The 27427-nt window shown below is 35.4% G+C and overlaps 2 protein-coding genes across 4 annotated transcripts in view; one reads left to right on the top strand and one right to left on the bottom strand.

Annotated features, from left to right (window-relative positions):
• FANCM (FA complementation group M) overlaps nucleotides 1-4715 on the top strand; it is a 67206-nt gene extending 62491 nt beyond the window's left edge. The window contains exon 23 of the mRNA XM_072838448.1: nucleotides 503-4715. Coding sequence (XP_072694549.1) covers nucleotides 503-641 — 139 coding nt within the window. The 3' untranslated portion in view covers nucleotides 642-4715. The remainder of the gene's footprint in view (nucleotides 1-502) is intronic.
• Nucleotides 2978-27427, bottom strand: part of MIS18BP1 (MIS18 binding protein 1) — a 47498-nt gene continuing 23048 nt past the window's right edge. For 2 of the 3 annotated variants that reach the window (XM_072838449.1, XM_072838450.1), the window contains exons 8-17: nucleotides 27193-27350; nucleotides 26441-26592; nucleotides 25685-25781; nucleotides 23648-24515; nucleotides 14802-14974; nucleotides 13721-13881; nucleotides 10768-10916; nucleotides 6389-6476; nucleotides 4197-4251; nucleotides 2978-4022 (exon numbers count right to left, since the gene is read on the bottom strand). In XM_072838449.1, coding sequence (XP_072694550.1) covers nucleotides 3919-4022; nucleotides 4197-4251; nucleotides 6389-6476; nucleotides 10768-10916; nucleotides 13721-13881; nucleotides 14802-14974; nucleotides 23648-24515; nucleotides 25685-25781; nucleotides 26441-26592; nucleotides 27193-27350 — 2005 coding nt within the window. In that variant the 3' untranslated portion in view covers nucleotides 2978-3918. Of the gene's footprint in view, nucleotides 4023-4196; nucleotides 4252-6388; nucleotides 6477-10767; nucleotides 10917-13720; nucleotides 13882-14801; nucleotides 14975-23647; nucleotides 24516-25684; nucleotides 25782-26440; nucleotides 26593-27192; nucleotides 27351-27427 lie in introns of those variants that run through there. The other variant, XR_012036546.1, reaches the window with a different exon arrangement.

The following is a 27427-nucleotide window of genomic DNA, read 5'->3' on the forward strand; positions in this document are numbered from 1 at the left end:
AAAAATAAAGATGAGTAGCCCATTAGATTGTTTCATTTCAGTAAAGACTTTTTGCTTGTTAACAACCACTGCATGAAGTTGATTTTAATTGGGGGGGGGGTGTGTGGAATAGACACTGCCTTTGGGGAGCTTTGAGCCCTCTGGGAGCTAGACAGTTCTTATATTTGATCTTGCATTCGAACATTTCTGGGCTGTTTGGTTCTGGACCTAGACAAATGTGACAGTGCAAATTTTACTAGTTTTTGACTATTGCTTAATAAGGAAGATTTTAGAAAATAGGTTATTTTAGTTAAACTAAAGGCCCATGTAGAAGATATGGAAATTACTGTTATATAGGACTTTAAATATAGGGAATAAGTGTTTGCTTTATATAAACTGGTGCTAAGGACGTTAAGTAGATGTAAAATGCTTAGGAAGAAATGTTCTTAAAGGCTCTTTTACGTTTGGTGTTAAGCAAGTAATATTAAATTGTACAAGTCAAAAGTTCTAATTTTTTTTTCAGCTCACCTCAAGAAATCTCCATGTATGCACAAGTAACTCATCAAAAGGCTGAGGAGATATATAGATATATTCACTATGTATTTAACATGCAAATGTTACCAGATGGTCTTAACCAAGGTAGACTACAATCTGATGCATGATCATACTGCTCGGGTATATGAAAGAACTCTCGCAATACTAAATGCACTTCAATAATCATTGCTGTGGTTTGTGATGATCAGTTTAAAAGATGTAAAAGAGTATTTCCATATCTATTTTATATTGTGTACATTTTCATTTATATGTTATAAATTATTTAAAAGAAAATCTGACGTTCAGTAATCATTTTAACTAGATTATGAAACTTTTTATTGAATAAAAAAAAGTTACTGAAGGTGCTAATAAAGTAAAAGCTCGAGTTAGATATGTTCTAGGAATTTTCCAGAGATTATGGTACTGTACTTACCATTTGTTAGTATAATAGGTTGAGGTGTCTGCTTCCAACTTAGTAGTTGTAAATAATTTTTCCTATATATGAACAATATCATCTAGAATATTTTAATGTCCTAAGTCTACATACATTTTGTATCAGATACGGGAGGTAGAGGTAGGTGTTTTGTGAGATAAATGTTCCAGTTACTAAGAGAGATGAAAATTTAACTGAAAGTGATTATCTTACCAAAAGAGTCCCAATCAAGTATAGTCAAATCCTGCTGTAGTATGAACTCCAGCCTACACTACTTTTTTTGTTGTTGAAATATATTCAAAGAAGCGGAATATTGGCTTAGACTTGGAAAATTAGTATAAATGAATTGTTGAAAGTGGATTTTATTGTGACCATAACAGTGTTATCTGTGATGCTATTTATATTTTAAGATGTCTCCATGTTTTCATCTGCCACATCTGAGCCTCTTCTGGTCAGTCTAGTGCTAATGCAGCCTTTAACTATGCCCCTCCCACCCCCACCCCCCCATTTAGAGTCCTGTATTCTCTCGTTGCCTTACTGTTTCTTCTGTTACACTACAGGGTAGTTGCACCAGGTTCACAGCAGAGTTTTTCTTACCTTAGACTAGGCAGGCACTTCAGTTCATGAAATTCAAATTGCTGTTCTCTTATCACGTGGTATAAGTGAGGCCCACAAACAAGTTGACTTATTCAAGTTTACTGGGAAATCTAGAACCAAAACTAGATGCAGTTCTTTTTCACTAAAAAGTTACTCTGATTGTAAACTTAGCTTCTTTGGGTAGTAGTATAATTTATTTCTTCAGAGAGCAGTGGATTTCATAGTTCTGTGGTTCAAGAATTCTGTCAAAGTCAGAAGTTCTAGAAGTTCCTGGCTTGTGCAGTTATTGATTTTTATCTATCAATCAGGCTCAAATTTACCCTTTAGTATCTTGCCTTGCTATAATGGACTGGACTTTCTCAACATTTCTCGCTACCGTGGGCAGGATTTAAGCTTTGTCAGTAGAAGGAAATAAAGGGCTTGTTTCTGGTTCCAGTGTGCTGCTTTGCTTTTTGCTCCTGCTACATGGTGTTCATGGCGCATGGGGGTAGAGACATTTGGTGGTAGTCTGTCCCAGCTACATGCCCAGAAGCATGCAGTTCCTCAGCAACTTCACGTTGACCTGGGCTGCTGGCCACCTTGCAGCATCTCCTCTGCAGACACCATTGTGCTCAAATTCTTTGTGTCCAACCACCAAACGAAATATTCCATAAATAAAATGGCATGAGGGACATAACCTAGAGGATTTTATTTACTTACGCTTGCTGTGTACAGAGCTCAATCCATATTTAAGCTGCAACAGCCCTCTTTATACTCTCATTGGTATCACGTAACTATCAGCACTATTGATTATTAACTCATCTTGGAGCCTACTTTAAGTCTCCTTTGGAGGTTACTTGATAAGCCTTACTAGCTTATCTTATGACCTGATGGGAAGAAATGTGACTAATCAGGTACCTGGCAGGTGGGATACAACAAAATAGACCAGGAAGGACACTGAAGAAGTTCCAGCAGGACACAGGGAATGTGGCAGTGGTGGTGGGAGGCCACATTTTTTGGTTTGTGTTAAGTCTGTGCTATATCAAAATTATCTTTTTGTTTCCCATTATGGAATTTAACTACCTTCTAACTAACTCCTTAAAAAAAATATCCATTAACATTAAGCAGAATAGTATAAACCCAAGTATTGGCAACTTAAGTTCTAAAACAGTATTTGACTCTAAAATAATCCCTTTATTTGTTCCATCCTCCATCTAAATTCTTTGTGGCAGAAACCATTATGATCTAAGTCTAGCTGCAATATTATTTTTAAATCTTGTGTTGCTGTAAATTCTATAGTTCTAGAACTGCTGATTATTACTAAACTCTTAAGAAACATGAGCATGTAGTTTTTAGTGAAAGTTCTGGTAATTTTTGAGGCAAGGAGCTGAACCAGTAACAGAATGCATATTTGTTTACTTTCTATGATCCAGTAATCAAACAACAACCAAAATATAAAGTTACAAAAGTAAACCAAGTTTATTTAAACAATCTAACTGGAGAGAAAGAGTAAGTGTGTATATACACTGTAACCAAAGGAAAAATATTCTATGTCAAATTTCAAGACAGAGTGGTAGAATAGGCTAAAAAAAAGGTTTATTTCTAAAGGAGCTGTCTGAAAGGAAAATAATGTTACTATGACATGGCACGTTAACTTCTGGTGGTAGATCAACTACTTGAATGTTGAAAAGTCTAATCCAGTCGTTTTAACATTGAGACCAAATGTAAACTGCATATGTAAATAAGGCATAGTGCAACAAAATTTGTTCTCTGATTTCTACCTAATAAAATATTGAAAAACAACAAATTTACATAGGTTTCAGAGATATGCTAATCACAAGTTTTAAGAAAAAAATCACAAGATAGAGTGTTACATAGTTTTAACAACATGTAATTTAAACATTAGATCAATTCTGGCTTGTATACCAAGTGGTAACAAATGCTGACTTGGAAGTTTTCATGAATTTAGTAGCTGGCAGTACTATCTACTTCTCATTCTCCCTCCCCTATCCCTTGAGGATAGCATTTTCTGGGAAGCTTTTAAAAAAAATGGAACATGATTTTCTTAACGTAAACAAACTTGGACGGTTAAGAGATACTTATGTAGAATATTTTAATAATGCAAAACCCAGAAATTCATAAGTATCTATACAAGCAAAACAATTTCCTTACATTTTAGTAACCTGCAGCAATGAGGAATAGTTACAGAAAGATGTTTTAGATGAATTCAGAGTAAAACATCCCTCTGTTAACTATTCATCTCCTAAAACCTCTAAGGAGGAATCCACAATTTCGTATGATGGTATATTATGAAGAAAATATATGTATTCCAAAAGAAGATACAAATATATTATCTGCTTCTTGATAAAAATCCTGAAAATATTTTCTCATTTTTACTAAGAAGAATCAGAGTCTGAAAAATAATAATCTTTCTCTTCTTCATCTAAAGACTCCATAGCATTAGCGAAAAGTTTTCCAATACCAGAGTTTTCTCTTAATTCTGTAAAAAGAAGTTTAATAAAAGATTAATATACTTCTAAAAGTAATTTCAATGAAATTGAAAAGAACTGAGAAATTGAATAGATCTGCCCACTTCAGAGCAGTTAATTTTAGTACCATGTTAATATAGAGACTAACTTATAATAGACTGAGTTACAAAAGAAAAATAAATTACCTTTGTTAAACAGGGTTTTTTTTCTTGATGTTGGAGTTGAAAAATCAGTTTCAACCTGCAAGAGAGTTCATGTTAATAGCTAAATAGTACCTCCTGTGAGTTCTGCCTCAAACACAGACAAAATAAGTATGCTTCATCCTGAGTACCTTGAACACATGCCTATAATGATACCTAATCACATTATGATTATCTGTGAAATGTCTAATTCTTTTTCCACAGTTTAATCTATCTAGGGTAAGAACACTTCTTCAATGTTGTTTCCCACCACTGGCAAACATGACTATAAGAAAATATTACAAAAAAAGAAAAAAGAAAAAAGAAAAAAATATTACAAATTAATGCTACAGGGGTGAAAGGATAGTCTATGGGCCTCTGACAGTTGCCAAAATCTAAGTACTCATGTTATTCCATTACACTAGCAAAATTTCAATTGTCTAAAATAGTAATTTATATCACAAAGTTTAAGTGTAAAATACATATTTATTATATCAATGCTTTTTAAACTTTTGGCCATGCCTGGCTATCTTTAAAAAATGAAAAGGAATAGAAAGGAAATATGACAGGGTATATAGTATAGTGGTGTACTAAGGGTAAAAATAGAGTTCAAACTCTTGAGATACAAACTCTTGTTCAGATTGTGACATAACTGTACTTTTTCTTGTGAAATGAGTTAAAAACATTATTCTATCATTTAGCTCTCAAAATCATTCAGCAACATTAAACCAGTATCATGATTCCTACATTGATACCATACATAAATAAAATGAAACTAGAAAGCCCAAGTAGCTTGTTGTCTTATAAAGCTGGTATGAGGAGTTAGGGCTTGAAATCAGAACTTTTAACACTAAATCCTTTGTTCTTTCTATCCTCACACACGACAAAATATTAGTCTATGAAAAAGGACTAAATCACAAGGATATTATATAGTTCAGGAGATGCTAAAATTATGACCCATTAAGAAAAACAGAAGTCCAGTAGTGTTTAGGATGATGCCAGAAATACAAAGAAACAAATTTTTTTTTTTAATTTTTATTTATTTATGATAGTCACACACACAGAGAGAGAGAGAGAGGCAGAGACACAGGCAGAGGGAGAAGCAGGCTCCATGCACCGGGAGCCCAACATGGGATTCGATCCCGGGTCTCCAGGATCGTGCCCTGGGCCAAAGGCAGGCGCCAAACCGCTGCGCCACCCAGGGATCCCGAAACAAATATTCTTAATAGGAAGTGTCCTTATTAGATCTGTCCACGTGAATTTTTCATCACTGTGCAGAGAACAGACTGAGTGGATTAGGATCTTGCTACTAACTCAGTATGGTCCATGGACAGCAACATAGGCATTAGCACCTGAAGCCCGTTAGAAATGCAGAAATCGGGCAGCCCGGATGGCTCAGCGGTTTAACCACCACCTTCAGCCCAGGGCGTGATCCTGAAAGACCCAGGATCAAGTCCCACGTCGGGTTCCCTGCATGGAGCCTGCTTCTCCCTCTGCCTGTCTCTGCCTCTTTCTTGTGTCTCTCATGAATAAATAAAATCTTAAAAAAAAAAAAGCAGAAATCTCAAATCCCTGGATCAGAATCTGGTGTTTAACAAGATCACTAGGTGATGCCTTTGCACATTCAAGTTTGTGAAACAATTGTCAAAGCAACCAACTTTCACAGGCAAAATAGGGACCAGAAGCCAACCAAATCCTTCTTGCTATGTTGATTCCAGGTCCTTTGCAACAAACCAAAATTTCATTCTCATAAAGAATGTGGGACTGGGAAAAGGGAATCTAAGAAATAGTTTGTCTACACCTTCAATTTTGGAGATATCCTTTAAAGAGTTTAGTCTCCAGGTTGATTTTTAAACCTGTGTCCAGAAGTATCTACCATTTCCTGTGGACAAATGAAACCATAAAAATTGGATGTGATTATGTAATCCCAATGTTTTAGAAATTCTCTGAGAAGAATTATACTCTAGAAAGTATGCAATATAAATATTTCAACATGGATAAGGGAAGAAGACATTGCCATAGTCTGGTGAGAAGGAATATACAATCAGGTGATAAGGTGGTCCTCGATAAATTGTCATTCTCTAAGATTAACTACTTTGAGGGCAAGAACTTTTACATAACTTGTAACTGCCACAATCTGCCATGTATTACAGTTGTTCAATAGACATGATGAATAAATGAAGAATAAATATACTTACTGTTTTTTTCTTGATATTGCCCCAGACAATGCCACCTTTACTTTTATGGTTTTTTTGCATACGAAAAACATATTTATCACAATCATTCCTGTTTGAATACAAAATTTTAAGTCAACAGTTAACTACCATATTTCTATCCACAGCTTGAATAGCAACTGACAAAAATAATTTTAAATGTGTCTCAACCTTTAAGAAGTATATTTTCTGGGAAAAAGTGTATTTTCTGGGAAGTATATATATATATAAATTTTCTTTTCTGGGAAGCAAAAGCAAAACTAAACTTTTGGGGCTACATCAAAATAAACAGCTTCTGCACAGGGAAGGAAACCAATCCACACAAGTAAAAGGCAGCCTATGGAATGGGAAAAGATATTTGCAAATGACATAGCTGATAAAGGGTTAGCATTCAAAATATAAAAATAACTTACACAACACCCCCCAAAAAAAATCCAATTAAAAAAAGGCAGAAGACATGAATAGACATTTCTCCAAAGACATCCAGATAGCCAATAGACACTTGAAAAGATGCTCAACATCACTGATCATCAGGGAAATATATCAAAACTACAATGAGATATCACCTTCCACCTGTCAGAATGGTTAAAGTCAACAGTACAAACAATGGGTGTTGGTGGGGATGTGGAGAAAGGGGAATCCTCTTGCACAGTTGGCAGGAATGCAAACTGGTACAGCCTCTGTGGAAAACAGTTTGGAGGTTCCACAGAAAGTTAAAAATAGAACTACCCTATGATCCAGCAATTATACCAGTAGGTATTACCCAAAGAACACAAAAATACAAATTCAAAGGGATATGTGCACCCCAATGTTTAGAGCAGCATTATTTAATACAAGTGCACATATATATATATATATATATATATATATATATATATATATATGTGTGTGTGTAAATATATTAGGTATTTAATATATTTTATAAAATATATAAACATAAGTCTACTATACATACACACACACATACTGGAATATTACTCTACCATATAAAAGATCGAATCTTGCTGTTTGCAATAACATGGATGTAACAAGAAAGTAGAATGTTAAGAAAACTAAGTCAGAAAAAGACATATACCATATGGTTTTAGTCCTATCTGGAATTTAAGAAACAAAACATGAACATGAGCCAAAAAAAAAAAAAAGGCAAACCGGCAAACCAGGAAACAGACTCAAAAACAAAAGTCTATTTGTCTTTTCTACTTTGTAAAAAAAGATTTTATTTATTTATGAGAGAGAGAGAAAGAGAGGTAGAGACACAGGCAGAGGGAGAAGCAGGCTCCATGCAGGGAGCAAGACATGGGACTCGACCCCGGGTCTCCAGGATCAGGCCCTGGGCTGAAGGTGGCACTAAACCACTGAGCCACCTGGGCTGCCCACGTCTTTTCCATTTTTTAAAAAACAATGGTGTACTGATGGAAATGGACAAAACATTTCAACTTAACATTTTAAAGGAACATTAAATAAGAATAGGAAATTATGGTTTTGCTCATTGTTCAGTGCTCTTTCTGATCACTATCTTGCTGCCTCTCTTTTCCAAAATTCACTGTGACTTCTACCTGGACTCCCTTTTATTAGACCTCTTACTCCTTTCTGTTTACTTGCTTTCCTGTCTACATCAAATAGTTAACCACTTTAAGGATATACCTGGTGATGAAAACCCTCAATTTATAGCTTCCAACTAACTCCTGAGTCATTTCTTTTTAGCTTATTTTCTCCCCCTCTCATTCTTAGCAAATAGGTTTGGCTCATTTTACAGACACAAATGGAAGCCACAGAGAATGGCTATTCTTTTTTTTTTTTTAAGATTTTATTTATTCATAAGAGACATAGAGAGAGGTAGAGACATAGGCAGAGGGAGAAGGAGGCTCTCTACACGGAGCCTGGGGGCCAAGATCACGTCCTGAGGCAGATGCTCAACCGCTGAGCCACCCAGGTGTCTCAAGAATGGCTATTCTCATTTCCCCCTACAATTCCTAGTCCTTATGACAGTAAATACCAGCTGAACACCAATTGTAATTCTCTCTTAGCTTCAAGATCCTTTATGATCAATTATCCGTTCCTTTATGAAAATTTGGGAGCAACCTTAAAGGTATAACATATTTCTAAATGTGTGACTGTATTAAGATATTAATGTGAACCACAAGCACTGCTACATAGCTAGTGAATAAGCCTAGCCAGCTGTTCAAGGATCTGCACCTCATGAGTCCGTTGCCCTATATGAAATAAATGTTTTAGGAAATATAGTCATGATATAAATGAATCTACCATGTGTTCTATTGGGGAGGAGGGGAAAGTATATTTCCATCATTGCAAAAGTGATATTAAAAAAACCACCACCACCAAAACTCACTTCACTATAATTCTACAATCTAGAGATAATGGCTATGATGTTTATAGTCAAGAAATTTCCTTTCTGAATACATATTATGTAAACTGGGATATTGTTTATAATTTAACTCTTAGCTTTTAAAATCTATTGTCAACTGAACATTATTCTTGGTTGTTAAAAATTCTTGAAGGTATGATTTTTAATTGTTATATCCTATCCTATAATGTGGACAAATCCTCATTTCTTAACTTTCTTTATTGGACATTTAGGTCATTTCCATATCTTCAGTATTATGTTTCATGACAAACATCTTTGTCCGTACAAATGTACATACATACTTGCCCAAATGTATTTCCCTATAAGTGACTAAGAAAATTCAAGGGCCAAAGGGATGAATATCTTAAAGCTTTTGATGATTTGGCCAAAGTACTTATCAAAAGCTTTGCCCAAAATTATATTCTTAGTATACTTTCATCTGCAATGAATACTAAATCAAAAATAATCTGTAGATTTCTGGGGAAAAATTATGAAAATTATGTTTTTACCAAATAAATGCAAATTAAAATTTCACCGACCCTCAGGAGAGGACTGAATACTTTTTTCTCAGTCATTATTACTTGGCTTCTGCCTCACAACCCACAGAATTACTCTTAATAAAAGTCCTGCTTGATTGCCAAATGGAATGACTTATTTTCAGGCCTCATTTTTATTTCTTTCCTTCTTTTCTCTGTCATTCAACTGCTGGTTGTCCCTGATTTTTCTTAGTTTTATTTATATTTCAAGTATCTATATTCACATAGTTCAAAATTCAAAAAGTTTCCTTCTCTCATCTCCAAGTGATCTAGGTTCTCTTTGTAGGGATCAGTAGTGTTTTCAGTTATATATTCTTTCAGAGGGCAGCCCCGGTGGCGCAGCGGTTTAGCGCTGCCTGCAGCCCGGGGCATGATCCTGGAGACCCTGGATCGAGTCCCACATCGGGCTCCCTGCATGGAGCCTGCTTCTCCCTCTGCCTCTCTCTCCCTCTGTGTCTCTCTCCTGAGTGGATAACTAAAAAAAACCTTTAAAAAAAAAAAAAAAAAAAAAAGAAAAGTATATTCTTTCAGATATTTAATCAAAGGAAAGCAATTAGGTATATATACATGTATATATGCAAATATACACAAGTATACACACAGCCCGTTTATACAAATTTTACACAATTTACCACATTTACAGAAATGTTAACACATTATTCACTGCATTTTTTTCACTTACTAGATCTTGAACGTTTTACCATAATAGTACATTAAGACTTTCTTCATTAATTTCTATGGCTACATAATGTACCAGTTTGATTAGTCCCTTACTGATAGGCAGGAGCTGTTTCCAGACTTTTGCTATTATAAGCAATACTCTAATAAGCTGTATATTCACTATGTGAGAAGCAGGACTGATAGGTCAAATATGTGTATTTATAATTTTGATAGATACTCACAAATTGCTGCCCACAGAGACCGTACTAATTTACCTTCTCACTAGTGATGCATGAGAATCCCTTTCCTTTCCTCTTAATCCATAGGAGTGCTGCGTTAGGAAAATTAGCCTTTTCCTTTGATGAGTTCCATATATTCTTTTGTCAGATCACTGTTTATCTTTTTATTGCTTATGGTAGTTGGGTAAAACTTTTTATCTGGTTGACTTTATGATTCTTTTTGTTAGTGTATTCTGAGTCTAGCATCATAGTGTGAAAAGACTTTCACTTATCAATGATTATAAAATAATCCTCCAAGGTTTCTTTAGGTATATTTTATAGTCTAATTTGTTATGTGAAAAAATTTGATCCATTTAGAATTTATCCTGATGTAAAGTGTAAGTTGGGTCCCTACACTAATGAACAATATTCTCTACTTATTGAAACTGTCCATCCTGAACTTCTAGGAACTATTCTTGATTTTTTTGTTTAATGATGATTCTTCTCATTATCGACATCTACTCTCTGACTCATGAAATGTTAAATGTTGATGCAGAGAATTACAGTCTATATATGCATATTTACCTATTTATAGAAGCTAGCATGCCAGGACTGACATGGTGACACTGAGGAGTTTTTGCCAATGGAAAGACAACTGATGATGGAGTTGTTGGATTTTTGTCCATACTCAGCAGAATATCATCTTCTTCTGCACTGTCTTGGAGACTTGGCAACTAGAAAACAAATAATTGTTACCAGCCAGCAGGCAACCCTAACATGGAATTTCTCATTGTCACTAAATATTCTTAGGTGGGCTGATAAGTTGTTTTCCTCCTTATAATTTTCCAGCTGAGATCTCTAAACACATTAGTAGTTAACAGAGCCTCAGCCTCTAAAAAAAACTTTGGTTCTATTGTGTTAAGTGGAGACAATGACACCTATTTCTAAAAGTTGTGGAAAGACCAGGGATCAGCAAATGTTTTCTGTCAAGGGTCAGATAGTATATTTTAGGCTTTATGGTCCATACAGTATCTGTCCCAAATATTCAACTCTGCCGTGAAAGCAGACATAGCTATGTAAACAATAAATATGTCTCTGTTCTAATAAAATTTTCTTATAACAAATGTGGTCTGCCCGGTCTGACCCATGGGTTATGGTTTCCTTACTTCTGGGTAAACAGAACAAAACAGAACTAATTCACTGATTACTATGCTTGGCACTTAATAGGAACCAAAGCAGTATTAAACTTTTGTGTATACGCATTTCCAATAAATAATTCAATCCTTCATTAAGATTTTGCCTATCTTTACATTAAAGCCTTAGAGAAAGTGGATTTATGCTACAGAAAATGAACTTACTTCACTATTTGTTTTATTATTTTTGTCTTTAAAATGTTGCTACTATTGCATTTAAGCCAAAAAATATATAAAACCTAAAATGATGGTAGAATTATATAAAGGATATAACCCCTAAATGACCATGGCTGTTATGTAGTTGGAACACAGTAAAAGCCTCAGATGGCTCCCTTAAAATACTATTTATTTATTTATTTATTTATTTATTTATTTATTTATTTATTTATTTAAGATTTTATTTATTTATTCATGAGAGACACAGAGAGAGAGAGAGAGAGAGAGAGAGAGAGAGAGAGAGGGGCAGAGACACAGGCAGAGGGAGAAGCAGGCTCCATGCAGGGATGTGGGACCCGATCCCAGGACTCCAGAATCGCACCCTGGGGCTGAAAGCAAGCGCTAAACCACTGAGCCACCCAGGGATCCCCTTAAAATACTTTTTATATAAAATCCTTTATAATCTGTATAGGCAAAAAGAGCCCAGATAATGATTACTAAATTCTTAAAGCATTGTATAGCCTTTTAATATTGGAGACGTATAACAATATTTAAAAAATGAATAAAAATATTATTCTTGAAGTTAAGCTCACTAAAACAACTCCTTGAACTTTTACACCTCTATCATTGTCTATATCCATTTTGCATTAATCTTAATACTCTTAACATTTATATTTATATTCTAGAAATAGTTTCAAATTTGCACTTTCTATTGTATCTGTTTATGAAGAACATCCTTCTTGGACATATACATTGCTTCCAGTTTTCTGCTGTGAAGAGAAATCTGTGCGACTATCTGTGTCAGGAGTTTGGCTTCTTTTGAATTTCTTAGGATAAATTCCAATGAATAGAATTGATCTAATGGTTCTTGAAAATGGCCATGCTTTCCAAAAGGTATGATTCATTTTACATCCACTGATGTATGACTACATCAGTATCTCCACTGCTTTTTGTTAGTAGATAATTTATTTTGTAAAAGATTCTGTAACTTAGAATATATACATATGATTTATTTATTTTTCCTTTGATTATCAGCTAACATAACCACTTTCCTCAGTATTCATTCAGCCTTTGGAAATTTTTCTTGCCCACTTTACCCCTGTGATCGTGACAATTTTTTTAAAAAGATTTTATTTGTTTATTTGAGAGCGAGCAGGCAGGAGTGGGGAAGGAGGGGCAGAGGGAGAAGCAGACTTCCCACTGAGCATGAAACCTGATTTGGGGGTTCAATCCCAAGACCCTGAGATTATGACCTGAGCTGAAGTCACTTAACTGACTGAGCCACCCAGGCACCCCCTGACAATTTTTATTCTAGTAATATGTGAATTAGTTCTTCATATTATCAACATTACTGGCTTTATTTGTTGTAAATATTTTTTCCCAATTGCTGAAGTTTTTAAGTTCTACAATTTTTCATACTACAAAAATTCTTTTATACATTCAAATGTCAACTTTGTGCTATCATTTAATACCTCCACTAAATTTACTATACAGTAGGTAATAATTTCATCACTTTTTTTTAAAGTTTACCTCATTGCATATGAAATTTTAAATATAGGGACACCTGGGTAGCCCAGTGGTCAAGTGTCTGCCTTTGGCTCAGGTCATGATCCTGGGGTCCTGGGATCAAGTCCTGCATCAGACTCCTCACTGGGAGCCTGCTTCTCCCTCTGCCTATGTCTCTTCCTCTCTGTGTGTCTCATAAATAGATATCTTTTTAAAAAAAATTTAAATATGGGCAGCCTGGGTGGCTCAGCAGTTTGGCGCCGCCTGCAGCCCAGGGTGTGACCCTGGAGACCCGGGATCGTGTCCCACGTCAGGCTCCCTGCATAGAGCCTGTTTCTCCCTCTGCCTGTGTCTGTGCCCCTCTCTCTCTCTCAGTCTCTCATAAATAAAAAAAATCTTAAAAAAAAAAATTAAACATATACATTTAGCCTAATTAAACATTTCTGGGTTTTCAATTTGGCTCTACAACCATTATCTATGAAACTCACTGAAGGGTAGACTCTGGACATAAGAATATAAGAATAGCATGTACTGGCAGGCTACTTCCTATATTTTGGGTCATGTCTGTGGAACTATCAATCCTTGGCCTAAACATTAGGGATGAACACTAACCAGACATAAAAATGAAAAATGTTAAAGTCAGTATGAAGAAAGCAATGATTTCACACATTTAAGACTCTTACCAGTACTCTTTGATTCTGCACAGGTGTTGTACTGAAAAAATCATCATGATCATCTTTTGGCAATTGTTCCAGAAAATCCCTCATTTGTTGCTTCCTTTTAAGAGTTCCCACTTTGGCAGTTATCTTAATAATTTGCTTCTTATCAGCATCACCTATCTTGCCTTAGGAGTCAGCAAAACATTTTAATAAGGATTTGGTTATTTATAGTAACTGCTCTAAATTTAACAGACTTTGTAAAATCTAAATTGTCTATTTATATTAAGTAAATGCATCCTCTATTAATAAGTCTCCTACATAACAAAAGATTCTTTCTATACTGGGATCTATGCAATATAATTAGCTCATAAGATACTCATGAAGAAACTACATCAGATTAGCCAAGGTGAGATGGAAAAGGTCTTCACCCTCTCACATTCTCCTTGCTGAATGCCTAATTTGTTGATTTTCTAAAAATATAAACCTTATTGAATCAGGACAGGGATAGGATACTCCCAAAGGTTAGTCAATATAAGCTCTGTCATAAACCCTGAGCAGGAATGTATACTCGGGAGGAATACAAAAACTAAATTTATTTAGAATTTTATTATGAATTTCTATGAGGCTCTACCCAAGTGGCTTCAAATTAAATTACTTTAAGGGGCAGCCCCAGTGGCTCAGCAGTTTAGCGCCACCTTCAGCCCGGGGCCTGATCCTGGAGACCAGGGATAGAGTCCCATGTCCAGCTCCCTGCATGGAGCCTGCTTCTCCCTCTGCCTGTGTCTCTGCCTCTCTATTTCTCTCTGTGTCTCTCATGAATAAATAAAGAAAATCTTTAAAAAAAAATGAGACTTTTAATAATCCAGAAACTGAAATCTTTGGATTTAGCTACAGATTTCCTGGAACAAACTCAAAGCACAAGTTTGCTCAGGCTATTACTGATGTACTTGATATCTAGATAAAAACTAAACAGATGATCTTTAAAATACTTTCTAGCTTTAAAATTTGGAGAAAACACCTGTATAAGACCACGACAAATGGATAAATATATTTAGCAAGTAGAAGTCAATACTGAGAACTAGGAAAAACAATTTACAAAGGTTACCATTTTGGCCTTTGGGATTGACTGTTTGTTTCTTAGTGACAGGTTTCTGGGTTCCTTTTCCTCTGGGATCTTCCAGGTATTTCCTCTGGCACTCTTCAGCAGATCGAGAACCTACAGCCATAGCTACATCTGACCAGAAGCCAGGTTTGTGCTTTGGAAGAGATGCAAAAGCACTATGGAAGACCAAAACCAGTTAAAGACCAAGAAATTCAAATCAATAAAAACAACCTCCTGAATGTGTACCACTGTATCAATGAGATTTATTGAGCTAAAGGAATTTTAACCAAAATCATTCTAGATAACAGGGAAGAAAAAAATTCTTCCCTCCACACACAGTAACTTACTTGAGTGCTTAAAATATGAAGATGTAATTTAACATATCGAGTACGTATCTTCTATTTTTTTGTATTCTATGAAACCTGAAAAATCATCTCAGGTCTTTCAACATCTTTTTCCTAAGTCCAACCATCAGTGATTTGATCTTTTGGGGTGATTCTAGCATGACTAACTTTTCAACACTGTTGTTCAAGTCTTATTGGTGCTAAGTATATTGGAAAATGAGTTCTTAGTTCCTATATACTCTTGGTTATAAATTCGTACTATAAAGTGTTATTCTTGTTCTCATTCTATCATAATTTATAGAATGCAAGATTTTATATATATTAATTGAGGGAAATGAAAATTGGAAGAGAAAAAAACCTGACAATATAAAGTAGTCACCCAATTTAATAAATGAGTTACATCCTGAAAGTTTACTTGTAAATATTTAGAAACTGGTACACATATTTCTGCTTCCCTCACTCCCCAGATTTTACATGTTGTAATTTAGCTGACCGTTCAGCCAGAAAGGATCTATTTACCTCACCAATTAACCTATGAAGTATTATGCTGATAAATTTTTTTTTAAGATTTTATTTATTCATGAGAGACACAGAGAGAGACAGGCAGAGGGAGAAGCAGGCTCCATGCAGGGAGCCCGATGTGGGGACTCAATCTTGTGTCTCCAGGATCACACCCTGGGCTGAAGGCAGCACTAAACCTCTGAGCCACCCAGGCTGCCTATATGCTGATAAATTTTAAAAACCGGCTCCCTGGGGTTAAAAAAGTCCTTATTTGTAGTGTTTGTCACTTTCTATACTGTAAATACCTCTATGATGGCCGGTTTCAGGCTACCAATGTGATCCCTGAATGTGGAGTAAGAAATGTGTGAAAGGACACAATTATACAGAATTTCCACCATACAGATAAAATTGATATAAAGAATCTTAAGGCATAGATAATAATAAAATATATTAATTAGGAAGTGATGAGTTTAGGGTATTAATAAATTTATTTAATTGTAAATCTATATGAATTAGCTTTTGTGAACAGGTACAAGAAGACTACAGAATACAACTCACTCCATGTAGAAGAGGAAGACAATTACAGGCATTAAACACTAACAAATTCTCTACTTTTTTGCATAATCATTCCACAGATGTTCTAAAGTGGAGAACTAAAAGGACTTGGAGGCTCAAGCTTCCCTATTTGTGTACACCATTAATTTCCAAGTGTAGAACTACCAACAGGACTATTTTTCATAATAAAAATACTTAATTCACTTAATAAATTAGTTTGTAATTAACCCATCTCTAGTTTATCCCAGATAATAAAAGATAATAAAAGGGCAAATATAATGTCACTCCAATCCTACTTAAAACTTGCTTTTACAGGTAACAGAGGGAGAAAAAAAAACTTGCTTTTAGAACTCACTAGCATAAAATCCAAAGTAGTTAATAGGACTTACATTGTTCTTGTCTCTCTAATCTCCTCTTGTACTGTTCTTCCTTCATTTTCTGTACTCGTTATTTTAGTCTTCCATTATTTTGGTCTTCCTTCGGCATTTTTTTTTAGATTTTTATTTATTTATGATAGTCACAGAGAGAGAGAGAGGCAGAGACACAGGCAGAGGGAGAAGCAGGCTCCATGCACCGGGAGCCTGATGTGGGATTCGATCCCGGGTCTCCAGGATCGCGCCCTGGGCCAAAGGCAGGCGCCAAACCGCTGCGCCACCCAGGGATCCCTTCCTTCGGCATTTTTAAATATGCTTTCTTACTTCTACTTTTATATATGCCATTTTATTTAAAATGAACTTATAAAATTTGGCTTAAATATTTTTTGTCCTTCAGATCTTAGTTCAAGAAGTATCTGCTTAAGCTAAGTTAGATCTCAGAAACCCCTTAATTATTTGCTAACTAGGTTACAAGCATGATGAGTACAAAACAGTAAGATGCAACTAAGAATCACTTGAGGAGCTTACATCAAATGTATAAGCAAGCAGATGAGTTATTAAAATAAGCTATTAGACTACCCCTGTAGATTTCAATTTAGTAGGCTTGCAGTAGGAACACTTTGAATTTTTCAAAAGCTCCTCAGGTGGTTCTTCTGTACAGTCAGGATTGGAATTGCTTTATATTCCAAGAAGCATTAAGTATCATATCTACTTAAGAAAGAAGCATTATAACTAATTAAGTGGATAGTAGGAAGAGGTGATGACAAAGAAAGGTTATAGGGAGGAGGTGATTGACATGTGACACAAAATGTGAAGGATGGATAAAATGTAACAGGTGAAAATGAGGCAGTGGCACTGGCAAAAAAAATGAAGATGAAGGGAGAAAAGGCCTAAGGTTAGAGAACAGAAAGTACTTCATATTTGTAGTATGGTAAATTTCAAAGGCATGGCTGCAGGTTAGAGCTGTGAAAAAACTAGGAAAAAAGCAGAGCCTAAACCCAAGCATGCTGTATCTAAATATTTTAATAGTATGCAGTCTAGGCAACTTAACATTCTTTTAAAGTTAACATATAGTAAAACGGTCTTTTTTGGGTATGGTTCTATGAATCTTAATGGATATGCAGATTTGTATAGCCACGATCACAACTGGGATACATAACAGTTCCATTACACTGAAAAAATTCCTAGTGCTCCCTCTTTGTTGTCCAACACTATAACTGTTGGCAATCACGGATTTGTTTTCTTAGTTTGTCTTTCCAGAGTGTGATATAAATGGAATCATACAGTAATATAAACTTTTTTTTTTTTAAGATTTTATTTATTTATTCATGAGAGACAGAGAGAGAGGCAGAGACACAGGCAGAGGGAGAAGCAGGCTCCATGCAGGGAGCCCGATGTGGGACTTGATCCCAGGTTTCCAGGATCCCGCACTGGGCTGAGGGCGGTGCCAAACCGCTAAGCTACCCAGGCTGCCCTAGTATATAACCTTTTGAACTTTTTTTTTCTTCACTCAGCATAATGCCTTTGAAATTCAATCATGTTGTTACATATATCAGTAATTCTTTTTATTACTCAGTAGTCCATTCATTCTAATTCTGATTTATTTATGTAGAAAGTTCCATAGAAATCAAGAGATAAACTCTATAAAACTACCCTGTAAAGTTGTTTGTGAACTTCTGTGCTCACACCACAAATTTTGATATATCTTCATTTCTGTTCAGTTATCTTTTCTCCCACTTCTTCCTCTTTGACTCATGGATTATTCACAAGAGTGCTATTTAATTTTCAGCTGGTTGGAAACATTCCTGTTAGCTTTCTTTATTGATTTGTAGTTTAATTCAACTATGGTTAGAAAACAAACACCCTATGCATGACTTTAGCGATCTTATATTTAAGATTTATGACCTGGTCAGTGTTCTACCTGGTAAATGATCCATGTATTCTTGGAAAAAAAATGTATTTTTCCCCCTATCGGGTGAACTGTTCCACAAATGTCAATTAGATCGTTGGTTGATGGTGTTGTTCAGTTCTTCTACAGCCCTGCTGATTTTTTACTAGTCAATTACAGGAAAAAGCACTGAAGTTTCCAACTATAAAAGTGCTTTTACCTCTCTTTTCAGTTCAGTATTTCCTTTTAGTTCTCTCAGATTTTGATTCATGTATTTTGAGGGGTTTTTTGTTAGGTGCATATACATTTAGGATTATTGTCTTCCTGGAGAACAGACATTTCTATCATTTTTTAATGTTCTTTATCCTTGATAATTTTCCTGGTACTGAAATCTTTGACAGCTTTTAGTAACAGCTACTTCAGCTATGAGTTTTCAAGGTATTTTTTTATCCTATTTTTAACCTATCATATTTGAAGCTTCTCTTACATGGCACTAAGCAGGAATGTTTTTAAATTCATTCTGACAATCTGTTTTTTAAATGCTGCATTCAGACCACTAATAATTTTATTTGCTTTCTGCTTTGTTCTGATCTCCATTTCTGTTTCTCCTTTTCTGTCTTCTTTTTGGTTAAAAAATTTAAAAATATTTATCTATTATAAATTTAAAAATATCTCTGGTTTCTTAGTAGTTGCTCTCGAGATTGCTACAAACATACTTAATTACCTACTTAGAATCACTATTTTACTGCTTCAATGCAGGAATGCAAAATTTGCCAGAAGTCTCTTCATCCTTCCTTTTTATATTGTAGTTGTTTTATGTATTAAATTTACATATATTGAAAACATCATACAAGGTAATATTTGCTATCAACCATTAAAAATTGTAAGGAACTTAAGTCTGCTGTATTTATCCAGGTAGTTACTATTTCTTATTCCCTCATTCCTGATATTGACAGCCTCCTTCATCGTTTCCATTGTTATTGAGCCTTTCTAGTAAGTTCATTTATTTTCTCAGTTCTAAAATTTTTATTTGATCCTTCTTTTGATCTCTTATATCTGAGATTTTCTAAATTTCTGTTCAAAAATATTTGCTTTCTGGGGCACCTGGGTGGCTCAGCTGGTTATTAAGCATCTGCCTTGGCGTATGCTTAGGTACTGGGGTCATGAGCAGTCATGATCCTGGGGTCCTGCTATGGAGCCCCTCAGCAGGCAGACTGCTTCTCCCTCTCCCTCTGCCTGCCACTTCATCTGCTTATGCTCTGTCAAATACATTAATTAATTAATTAATTAATTAATTAATTAAAATCTCCAAAAAAAGTTTGATCTCCGTTCCTGGAGCCTTTTTTTTTTTTTTTTGACTAGCGACATCTGTTCAGCCTTTATTGGCAGAACACACTACATAAGAGGGTTGAAGTGGGAGAAGTGGGCAGCCCAGATGCTGGGCCTACTTCACAGGTGGTGAAAAACTTATCCAGGTAGTGGCCAATCATCTCCAGCTTGATTTCCATCTGGCTCAAAGTCTTGCCATTTAGACACCCACCTTACTGCCCACTATCTTGGACATGATGATCATGTCCCCCAGGTGCTCCTTAACCCCCCGAGATTTCTCCACAGGGGCAAGCTCCTTGGCCTTCCACAGATGCTCTTGCAGTGAGTGCGGATTCCTCTGCAAACCCCGGTTCAGCCTCCGCTGCTGCTGGGTGCTGTATAGCTTCATCATTGCTTGTGAAACTGTTCAGCAGCTGGTCAGGGTCTGTGTTACATTAGGTGAACTTGTAGAAGGTATGCTGCTTCTGCTCCACTTCGGCCATCTCGTCAGCTATTTGGAAAGTCTCCTAGAGCATTTTTATATACCTGCTTCAGAACTTGTCAGATAATGACAACATCTGTGCCATCTCAGCATTAGCATGTTTTTTCCCCCCCAGGAGTTGAAATTTTCCTGTTTCTTTGTATGCTAATTCTGGATTATTTCCTAGGCATTTTGAAATACTGTAAAACTCAGTCATGTTTATCTATGCAGAATGTCAATGTTTTTGTTTTAGCAGGCAGTCAATCTGACTATAACCTGAGCTATAAAATCCAATCTGTTTGGTGGTTGCAGTTTCAGTAGTTCTATTTTTAAAGTTTTCCAGTGCTATTAAAATATCCTGTGACTGGCTTGGAGACTGGGTGGCAGTCTGCCTCTTAGTCCAGTTCTCAGTCTTTGGTAGGCTGTGTAGGATCAGATCCTCACATGCAGTTCAAGGGTGAGCCCAGAAGTTCATAAACAACTTTATATAGGGTTACTTTCCCTAGCTCCTCCCCTTTGGAATTTTTAGTGCCCCAGGGTTCCTGTTTTTTGGTTCTCTGGCAGAAATCTAGGCCTTTAGTTACCCAGCTCTGCATACACTTCATACAACTGCATCTTTCTGCAGTACTATGCGGAAAGAGGACAGAAAGGACAGAAAGAGAAAAATGCAACACAGGTTGCCCTACCCCCATTTTATAGAAAAAGATTTTATTTGAGAGAAACAGAGTGTGTATGTGTGGGAGCGGGGAGAAGGGGTAGAGGGAGAGGGAGAAGCAGACTCTTCGTGTAGCATGGAGTCCAAGTTGGGGCTTGATCCCAGGACCTGGGATCATGACCTGAACTGAAGGGAGATGCTTAACCAACTGTGACACCCAGGCACCCCAGCTGCCCTATATGTAACTAGAGGAAGGTTCCCTACTTTCAGAGTTTTAAGTATATGTGGGCCCCATATCTACTGTGATTTTCACCCTTGCAGGTTTACATGAAGACTGTGGTGTAAGAGGAAGGAGCAAAGAAAAAGAGAACTCAGGGACTTCTGTTTTAAGTTTTATAGTCCCCTTCCTTCTCCTCAAATCAGAAGTGGAGGGCTTTTCTCTGAACTTAGTCCTGCCCCAGTGCCCACTTTTAGGTTTTAAGTGACCTTAATCTAGGTTAAGGAACACCAAAGGGAAAACTAGAAATATGCCCCCACTTCAGTGGTACTTAAAATTCTGGTCTTTTCCAATCAGCCTGTAACTATTTATCTTCCTGAATCAACAAAAAGCTCTCCGTGCATCCTGTCCAGGTTTCATAGCTGCACAGGAAAAAAGGACTAGAATGTGCTTTCCTTGTCTTACTGGGAAACTAGAATCTTAAGTTCAGGCATTAAAAGAATCACAGACAATAAGGATATACAGTAAAGGTTGAGAATCTTTACTATAACAAAATGAGGGGATATACAGCTGGAAAGGACACTTAAGGTTAAAGTATTGTATACTGTCAATGCAAGGCAGAAGGATCTCTATATAATTTCAAGATTAGTAAGGATGCAGTAAATGCTTTTGATGTCAGAAGCACAACTATACATTAAAACTAATCTGGAAATATATAAAACAGATTACACAGATGATAACAACGAAGTAAAAATAAAAGGCTACTTCCAAAGTTCAGGTAGGTATCAGAAGTCTGAAAAAGAGTAATGTGAAGAGAAAGGGTACAGATGGAATGATCTTGTGGAAAAATCTAGAGCTCCTTGGGAATAACTTTGATTTAAAACCAAAATCAGTAATGATAAGATTTAAACCTAGTTAACTGAAAGAAACTACATTTTCAGAATCAGAAATGTCAGGCCAAGCAGATTGGCAGGGTAAAATAAGTTTAGTTTTTGACATATTAAGTTACAATCTCTGTAAGTGAGATCATGAAGAAATGTCCAACAGGCAAAGAGAAATACAATTTTTTTTTAAAGATTTTATTTATGACAGAGAGAGAGAAAGCACTGGGTGGAGGGCAGAGGGAGAGGGAGAAACAGGCTCCTACTGAGTGGGGAGACTGACCTGGGGGCTTTATCCCAGGACTCTGAGATCATGATGCATAACTGAATGACCCACCCATTTATTCCCAAGGGAAATACAAATCTAAATACAAAAATTTAGGACTAAAAATATAGATTTGGAAATCCTTGTTCAAAGAGTGAAGTTAGATCTTGGAGGGAATAGATCAGTGAGGACTACATTATCATAGCAAGAAAGCACCCAAAATCAAGAACTTTGGAAAAGGAAAATTCTGTCTTAAAAATAAGACAGAGAAAGAACATTTAGGAAAATGAACAAGAACAGAGTGGCACAGAAATTTCAAGAAGAGTGTTTCAAGAAGGTAGATCTGAAAATGAATTCCAAGTGTTATAAAGTTAGGGAGTACCCAAGCAAATGAATCACTGAACGTGGTTTCTATCTTCTTTCTTATCAATCACATCTTTTCTTTCCACGAGATCATTTCCATCAGCACACCACCATACTCTGACTAGAGTCCTCTTATAAACAAGTAAGCAATCAAACATACATCTTCCCTTCCCTTCACACTTTTCTATTACCTATCCACTTTTTTGTTCCCTATCACTGCCAATTTCTTGTGCTGTCCACCTAGGTTGTCTTTACTGTTTCATTCACTCTCATTGCTCACTATGCTCTAGCTTCCAATGCTATTGCACTATTCAAATTACTTGTCCAGTCTATGCAGGCAAATCCAATTCTTGTCATACTTGGTTTATCAGCAGCACTAACCATGAAATCTTGGATGTATCACCTAATTTTTGAAGCTATTTCTAGTCTAGAAATGTAGGGAGCAAGGCCGTATTAAATAATCTGCAGGTATGAATTCAGTTTTAAGGTTTCATAATAGTAAATTTAACTATAAAATATTTCTTAAAATATGATGATCTGAGACATCATGATAATATAGACAGCAGCATTTGTCTATATTAAAAAAATTTTCCCCACCTTAATTGAGGTATAATTGTCCAATAAAATTATATAAACCATACATGGGATCACTTGATATACATGTACAATATGAAACGACAACCAAAATCCAGTTAAATACACATCCATCCCCTCGCCCTTTTCTTGAGAGAGGGTAGCTCTCTTATAACATTAAATGGGAAGAAAGGAAGATTAACTTTTCCTTTACTCATATGCAAGCTGTAGATGGCCACAAAGTACTTACTTAGAAGTTATCTGTATTCTCCCTCATTCTTTGTATAGATCGTTATTTTTCTCCAAAAGTTTTGGGTTATCTTCCTTATTAATGATTAGAGGTCACTAAATCAGCTCTTCATTGGAATTTTTAGGTTTTCAACTGTTTGGTGACCACTCTCGATATTTCGGAGTGGTCTACTACTTCCCAATCTAACTACTTACCAATGAAGTTTCTGTAATTCTTTCTTATTCCATTCTTCATCCTGAATTAGACCAGGAAAGCATTCAAAGGAATGCCTATTTATCTCATCAGTTCCCCTTGCCTCAATAATTGGAGACTCATTCCTAATACCAGATTTCTGAAGACTGTCTTTAACAGAACATCTAGCTTTCTTTTGTTTGATATAAAATTCACTTTCACTTTCTTCAGTTTCAGATTCAGAAATCACTGAGATTTTCCTTGTGGCAGCTCTTGTGCTTTTCCTCAGGTGAACCACTGTTTCTTTGGTATTTCTTGCTCTGGTTGTCTTAGCAATTCCAGATTTCTTTCTAATTCCCTTTTCTGTTTCACTTTCTTCACTAGACAAATCTGATGAGGACTGATGCTTGTGAAATGACACAGTTGTATTTTTTATTTTCTTCAATTTTGGTAACAACCTTGTATTTTTCTTAGAGTCAGAGGTGACTGTTTGTTTCTTTTCAGGACTAGGTATTTTCATTTTCTGGTTGACAGTGAGTAAATGACATTCATTGCAATCTTCCTTGTTTTTACTTTTATGATCCACACTATACTCAAATGCATTTTTGAAGGTCTTTGTGGGCTTACTAATCAAATTTGTAGTTCCATTTAAATGTGATCTGCTTTCTTTTTGATGCTTTGGCACTGCAAAATCTGTTACTGCTTTAATGGTATCACAGGACAGATCATACTGCATGCATTTCTGTTCTATTATTTTTTTAGATTTAAGAGGTGTCACTAAAACACAAACTTCCTTCTGATTAAGAGTCATACATTTCCTTTCTTCATCTGAGAAAAACAGTTGCCTTGAGGTTAGAATGTCAATGGATACATTCGATTCTTCAGTTCTTTCTTTTCATAAGACAAAACCAAAGATCAAAATCTCAAATTAGCTACAATAAAATAGAGCACAGAAATTTTTTTCTAAAATAAAATATATTGGTTTCCCCCCATAAACTCTTTTGTAAACACTACTATCATTATTAGTCTTCCTGAAGCACCAGTCTGTTCAATTGTAAACATAATTTTTTATGCCAACCAAACTAAGTATTCTTACGGTCTACTTAGTGTACACATAAACCCTGTCTGGCCTTCAACATAGTTCTAATCTCTCACAGTAGTCGAATCTGAACAGTATTCTAGATCTACTAGACCACAATTCTCCAATTTTCTTGATTCTCAACTTTTACTAATATCATTCTACTTGGAAAGTTTTCTTCATTCAAACTAAATCACTACCTGTTTTAATTCCATTTTCTAATCAGCGTAGTCCACAAACTTTGTCCTGATTCCCTCAACTAAATGAAAGTTCTTCAAATTTCAAGAATACTTTTAAATAATGCCATGTTTGACAATGTGCCCTTCATTATAAATACAGACTTGTCTTATCTTTGAATAGATTGGGAAAAAATCCTTAAGTGCAAGAATTTTGTCTTCATTTTTTTTGGATTTTTTGTTGTTGGAGTTAGTACAGAACCTTTCACATGTACAGCAAATTATAAATCCAGTAAAGATGTATCACCTTAAGTATTTGAAAAAGCGTATTTAAAATGATGTATAGTTTTGTGATTTAAAAAAAATTAGGGGTGCCTGGCTGGCTCAGTTGATAGAACATGTGATTCCTGTTCTTGGGGTTGTCAGTTTGAGCCCCATGTTGGGTATATAGTTTACTTAAAAAAAAAAAAAAAAAAAAGGTTAAAAATATAAAAATTATTTAGTACCTAGATAAGGCAGGCAAACCTACAAGTAAATATGATATGTAAAGTAATGCTTATCTTATTATACAAATCATGTTATATAGAAAAACCTGAAAGTAATAACACTGTATGTTAATTATGCTTCAATTAAAGAAAAAAAGGTATTCTTTAAAAGAAAAAAAACAAAAACAAACCAAAAAAAACCCCAACATTTATAATCATTGAAATTCTTGGTTACCATTTTAGATTTGGAAATTTAATAACTTTTATTAAAAACATTTCAAATAAGAGCTGTTTCTTACAAAACCAATAAAGATATATCACCTTGCTTCTGACTTGTAATTATCCTTTCATTTGTTCTTTCGCAATATTCAAGTTTCTCTGAAAACAAGTTTTCATATTCTTTCTTTCCAATTAATTCCTTCAAAACAAAAAGATAGCTTTTTACTTTAATAACGACTACCTATAAACATTACCTCATGTATTTTCACAGTATATATTAAGCATATAAATATCTATAGGTACTTTTAGTTCATACTTTATTAATGAAGGCATTCAGAAACTCATTTGCCAGAGCTTAAGCTTTGGAAGCACCATGTGGGTATCTACTATCTTAGAGATTTCCTTTATTGATTTAATACCTGTGATATGTCAAGTGTATATATCTATACACTCTTTATCTAACTTAAGCCTTACTCTAAAAGCTAAACTGTTATTATTGATTGCACTCTTCCTTTTTAAAAAAATGTTATCTATTTATTCATGAGAGACACAGAGAGAGGCAGAGACATAGGCAGAGGGAGAAGCAGGCTCCCTTTGGGGAGCCTGATGTATGACTTGATCCCAGAACCCGGGATCATGCCCTGAGCTGAAGGTAGATGCTCAACTGTTGAGCCACTCAGGCACCCTTGACTGCATTCTTCCAATGAGACACTGAGAAAATAAGTATCAAGACATTGCCAAGACTAACAAAAGGCTGATATTTACCAAAAAGAATTCATGATTTCTGACTTGGTCCCAAACATTTTTAGTAGCATCATACTACCACTCTACATATCACAATGTACAGTAAAAGCTTACCTGATTAGGTAAGTCATTTCTTTCTCCATTTTGAAAAGTATTATTTATTTGGTCATCTGGAAGCCTTCCTGGTGGCTTATTTTGGCAATTACCATGGCACACGTTTAATTTTATGGTTCTTGGCATCCTACTGTGCTTACCATTTTTCAGTTCTATGAGTACAAAGGAGATTTCAACAAATTATTATACAGAAGATAAGATGCCTTTCCACGTTAATTCATTTTCAAAACATGCTATCTAGAAAGAGCAGTAAGTTAATGTTCATATTTTTTTTCCAGCAGAGGGGAGAGTGGGATGTGAAGCAGATTATAGTTTTGACAGAGTTGACACAACAGTTCTGCCAGCTATCTTTATAGCAATGATCATTCAAAAAACATGCCATTCCCTCCATGAAAGCAAACTGGTCTATTAACAAAAATGTAATTTAGTATAAAAATATAGGCATCTATAATACAGGTCTAAGCTAGGTTGGTAGCCTAAACACCTTAAATCTAGGAAACTGAAATAACAGTCATTTTTTTCACTGACATGTTTATCAGTGTTCTTGGTACTCTAATTAACTAAAAGGTAATATTTAAAGAAGTAAGCTGAATGCTAAGAGCAGACTGTACTGCACTTTTTCAAGTATTAAAAAATAAGAATTTTAGGGCAGTGGTAAGTCAAAAACTCAATACAGAATAAACTATAAACAGATAAATGTGGAGCTCACGTAGGAATCTACCACTATACCAGGAGGAAAAAAGCAAACATACCCAAATGACAACAATCAACGTCATAAGTAGTTCTGGCTCTTTGGAGAACATCCGTTTGGTTTTCTCTTGCATTACTTTTGGATGATTTTTGTACATCAGGGTCAAATCTTCCAGATTTCTGTTTTTGTCTGGACTTTTGCTTTTTCTTTTCACAAGCCCTAAAAACAAGTATAGTATTCTTCCTCTAGTATTTTTTTCTCAAAAAGCAAAAACACTAAACATACAAATAAAGTCC

Source organism: Canis lupus, chromosome 9 (assembly GCF_048164855.1).
Source record: "Canis lupus baileyi chromosome 9, mCanLup2.hap1, whole genome shotgun sequence".
Lineage (NCBI taxonomy): Eukaryota > Metazoa > Chordata > Mammalia > Carnivora > Canidae > Canis > Canis lupus.